General features: G+C 31.2%; 2 protein-coding genes across 2 annotated transcripts; both read right to left on the bottom strand.

Moving 5' to 3' along the window:
* Positions 1-991: 991 nt before the first annotated feature.
* On the bottom strand, positions 992-2,205 carry LOC136974338 (protein kinase C, brain isozyme-like). The gene is made up of 6 exons (XM_067269195.1): positions 2,151-2,205; positions 1,963-2,038; positions 1,755-1,892; positions 1,601-1,680; positions 1,075-1,149; positions 992-997 (listed from the first exon to the last, which is right to left on the bottom strand). Exons 1-6 carry the CDS (start codon positions 2,199-2,201, stop codon positions 992-994), a joined length of 426 nt encoding a protein of 141 aa, XP_067125296.1. The 5' UTR covers positions 2,202-2,205.
* Positions 2,206-2,233: 28 nt separating this feature from the next.
* On the bottom strand, positions 2,234-3,671 carry LOC136974225 (uncharacterized). Its single transcript, XM_067269057.1, has 6 exons — positions 3,565-3,671; positions 3,433-3,487; positions 3,127-3,291; positions 2,848-3,051; positions 2,531-2,625; positions 2,234-2,456 (listed from the first exon to the last, which is right to left on the bottom strand). Exons 1-6 carry the CDS (start codon positions 3,576-3,578, stop codon positions 2,303-2,305), a joined length of 687 nt encoding a protein of 228 aa, XP_067125158.1. The 5' UTR covers positions 3,579-3,671; the 3' UTR covers positions 2,234-2,302.
* Between the last annotated feature and the right edge of the window lie 556 nt (positions 3,672-4,227).

Raw genomic sequence — 4,227 nt, 5'->3', positions numbered from 1 at the left:
CGACTCTTCCATTCGGATTTCGAAGCCTAGTTCGTGTGCATTCGCCAAATTTAGCAACTTCTGTTAAAATTGGGTAAGAATCTCTCTTTCTCAAGACGCTAGAATAAGCCTACCTGTACCAAACACATATACTCTCACGTGTGATCCTGTTCTATCGCTCTCTTTTAGCATATTAAAACACTATTTCTAACATATTTTTTTTTTTTTTTTTTTTTTTTTTTGCTTTTATCTTGGTGTCTCCATATTGTTCAATGACAGATTGAAGCTAACCTCATTACTAATATTGTCCATAAGGTTCTCTATAACTGTATAACGTTGAAAAATTAATGTGTTTATGCACTTAATTTGTGTTTATAGAAAAACAATATACAAAGTTTATGTAATTCCGAATCAGTTTATTTTTCTTCGTGATTTTAAAAAATAAAAAGTTCTAAACTTTTTGAAAATTATGGAAATTTTTATTAGTAATTTATATCTGATTTAAATCACTACAATCCTAAATGTCAAATATCGTGTGTAATTTCGTCACTAAAATTTAAATGTCAAACTAATTTGAAATCTTCACTTGTCCATAAAAACAGAATAAAATCGAGAGTTCAAGAATGTCGGAAGAACAATCGAAAACTGCAAAGTATTTCAACGTTATTAACATTAAAAATGTTCCTCAGTGATACTTTTTCATGTGTTCTTGCAGAGAAACTTCGTCGTCAAACCTGACTTGACACACGACACATTCCATTTCATATCGATCGGTTCTTACTTCTGAGAACAGATCGAAAGACGTCGATAGTTTCACATCTGTTTCGAAGGCAGCGTCTTCGTGAATGTCTTCAGGATCGTGTGATATGTCGCTTGTCAATCCAGAAATGTAATAATGATACAAATAATGTAAATATAATAGGCTATATAATACATTTTTAAAACAAAACCAAGTAAAATTGACACATTCTTTATTCAAAAGCTTCATTTTCAGTTTATTCCGCTGAAAACCTTAAGTCTGAAAATACAAAAAAAAATCAGTTGTTTTATTTCGTACAATGACATTCAAATGCTATATTGGAAAATAAAACATACTATTTTGGGCCAAGGCACTCGATGAAAATACTCGTGTTCCCTTATATTTGCTTCTAAAGGACGTCTATACGGGTCCTGAAATAATCAAAAACAAATAATAACTGATTCAAATTTACTATTCGAATTTCGAATATTTTCCTCTGTGTGTTATTTCGGATAAAACAAATGTTATTAAACTAATTGGCAACACGTCATTAAAAAAAAATATAATATAAATGTATTAGTCCGTATCTGCCCATATACTGTGATGCCTTTTTGTGTATTTCTTTTATTTTTTATATTGTTGTTGCTTTCGTGTATTTAGTATATTTTATTTTAGTATTTATTTGTTAATTTATCTATTTCTTCGTTGCAAATTTGAATATATAATGACCGAACGTACCATTTATTAGAATTTTGAAATACGTTCGAATGCCAGTTCACATCAGTATGGCCTATTCCATTAGACTGAAAACGTTTCTCTTCAATTACATAAACTATTCTAAGCGATAGAAGGTGTTAAATGCCTTATTAAGTATAAAATTACCTTTTGCAATAAGTCGTTAATGAAATGTCTGGCTTCATCCGATAATTCAGCAGGATACGACACCTTCACATTTAAAGCAGCTGCAAACACATCTTAATAGTAATTATCTTATATTGCTATTATTATTATTAAATTAACAATTTTGATACATTACCTCTTATCCAATTGTAACGGGGCAATAAATACACGTTCTCAATATCCAACGCTTCTTTCACATAAATCTCCAGAGGGGTTCTTCCAACCAACGCTTGAAATAACACGATGGCGAAAGCCCACCAGTCACAGTAGGAATCTACAAACAATACGTTCATTAGTACATCCAACAATATGATACGAGCAAGTGTGAAAATACAAGCCCCTACCGTAAGGCTTCCTCTGGAGAATTTCCGGACACAGAAATAATAACGTTCCACAAAAATCTCTTGGATTTCGTTCGTACTGAAAAAGGTAATAATAAAACAGTCAAGAGATCGTTAAAAAACTACAATTCAGGAATTTTACAATGTTTATTTTATATATGTAATATATTTTAATATATATTATATATTACTGTGGACAGACCGAAATCAATTACTTGTGCACCTTTGTACACATCTAACATAACGTTGTTTAAACTAATGTCTCGATGTATTATTTCTATTCAAAATAAAAGCATTATTTCGCCACTCTTTACACATTTATGAACTAAATAAGCAAATACATTTACAGGAAATAATTACCATTCGTATGAATATACATAATGGCAGAGGCCACTTGAGCGGCAAACACTTTTGCTTTGCTCTTCGCTATAGGACTATTCTTTTGTATAAATGTGGTCAAAGTTTCTCCCTCAACAAAATCCGAAACAAAGCAACAGCTGAAAAATAAAACTTATTATCTCACAAAGCACAAATTATTATAAATAACTCAGGTGAAAAGAGAAAAACTTACACTGTGTCAGTTTGGAGGAACCGAATGAATCTGACGATATTCGGATGGGCGGACACAGAATTCCAAACGATTACTTCTCTCCGGATTTCACCAAACTATAAATAAATGAATGATAAATACACACAAAATATAAATTTATAAATAATACTAATGTAAATTCATAAAGCATTGATTACTCTTATTCTCAATGTACTGATTAAGAGAATTATTCTTTTTAATATATATGTATATTTTATTCGTGATTAGTTTGTATATTCCAGAAATTGTTCTAAATCCCCATAATGTACAGAATATCGATATTTATTGTTAAAGAATACCTGATTAGAAAAAGAGAATTCCTTCTTTACAACTTTTAAAGCCTTTTTCTTTCTGGAGTATTTGGTCTTAACCAAATAAACAATCCCAAAACTTCCACGTCCAACTTCTTTAGTAATTTTGTATTTGTCAATATAGTGTTTGTCTTTATCAAAACAGTCGTGTTCCTGCTTTGAATCTGCGAGTTTCTTTACCGATTCGTAAGTCTACAAAATTATAAAAATGATTATTTATTTACAAAATTTGCTGACGGAAGGAAGACAGAAAGAACGAAAACTTACCTCCGAATCAGAAATCTCGCCTGAAATGCAACAACATAACAAGAATTTATAGAAAAAATTTCTTAAAACTCCCATAAACTTTCTATTTTTCGGGTTATTTGCTTGCAACTGCGACTCGTCTTTCTTCGAGGAGTCACATTTTGTTGCAGGCGAATCTTTGTCATTCTACAAAACATCAAGATAAAAAACATCAATGTTTGCAACGTTATCGATAAGAATGTTTTAAAAAATTAACCAAAAATCTTCCTTATCTTAATCTCCTCAAAGAATAATTCCGATTTTCTTACAGAGAAATCAATGGTTTACCTGAAATGGGTAATCTTTATTTTCCTGAACACTCGGTTCAGAATCTTCTCTCCTACTATAAAGGAAGTCTATTAATTCATACTTCATATTTAATAATTCGTATGAATAAACACAATTACTGATTACATTTACCTTTTCTTCTTCATTTTATTTCTGAAAATTCGCAACACAACTTTTTCGGCGCAAGGAAACGTTCCACTCAACAATAGCAACTCGACAATTGAACTCAAAGGTATTGTTGAAAATTTATTGTATTAATGACGCCATAGAGTGTGATATTAATAAATTTTTTATATTTTTCATCTATGCTTTGAGAAGTCATTTTTATGACACTTGTTGTGGGTCGGGCCATATACACAATGGGCAAAGTAATGGAAGACTGCATTCTTCACGTGCAGGATGGACCATTTTCCAGAAATATTACAGTTTTTAGTCCGAATTTGAATCGCTCTTGTCACTTTAACCGCTCAATAAATCCCCCGTCACATTTTACTCTTAAATACTGCCAATTTGGAATATTTATGATTTCAATGGACTTTTCATTTACAAAAATCTGTTCGTGGTCTTAATAATATGCCACTTTTGGTTTAAAGTTGAACGCAGAAATATAATTTGAAAATTTTTAAACGAAAAAGATAATCAGAAATTAAAAATTGTTCTTTCATTCGGCCTATCGTTGGGGTTGAGCTCAAATGAAGTCGTCAACGGTGGTGCGTAGAAAACATCCGAACTCACCGCTATTTTATATGCGCTTTTTCTGTTGAGCCTATTGAAGAGAGTTGGCCTTTCACAGCA

This window comes from Centruroides vittatus, unplaced genomic scaffold (genome assembly GCF_030686945.1).
Source record: "Centruroides vittatus isolate TY-2023 unplaced genomic scaffold, ASM3068694v2 contig_1078, whole genome shotgun sequence".
In the NCBI taxonomy this organism is placed as follows: domain Eukaryota; kingdom Metazoa; phylum Arthropoda; class Arachnida; order Scorpiones; family Buthidae; genus Centruroides; species Centruroides vittatus.
This window is presented reverse-complemented; position numbering and strand designations above follow the sequence as displayed.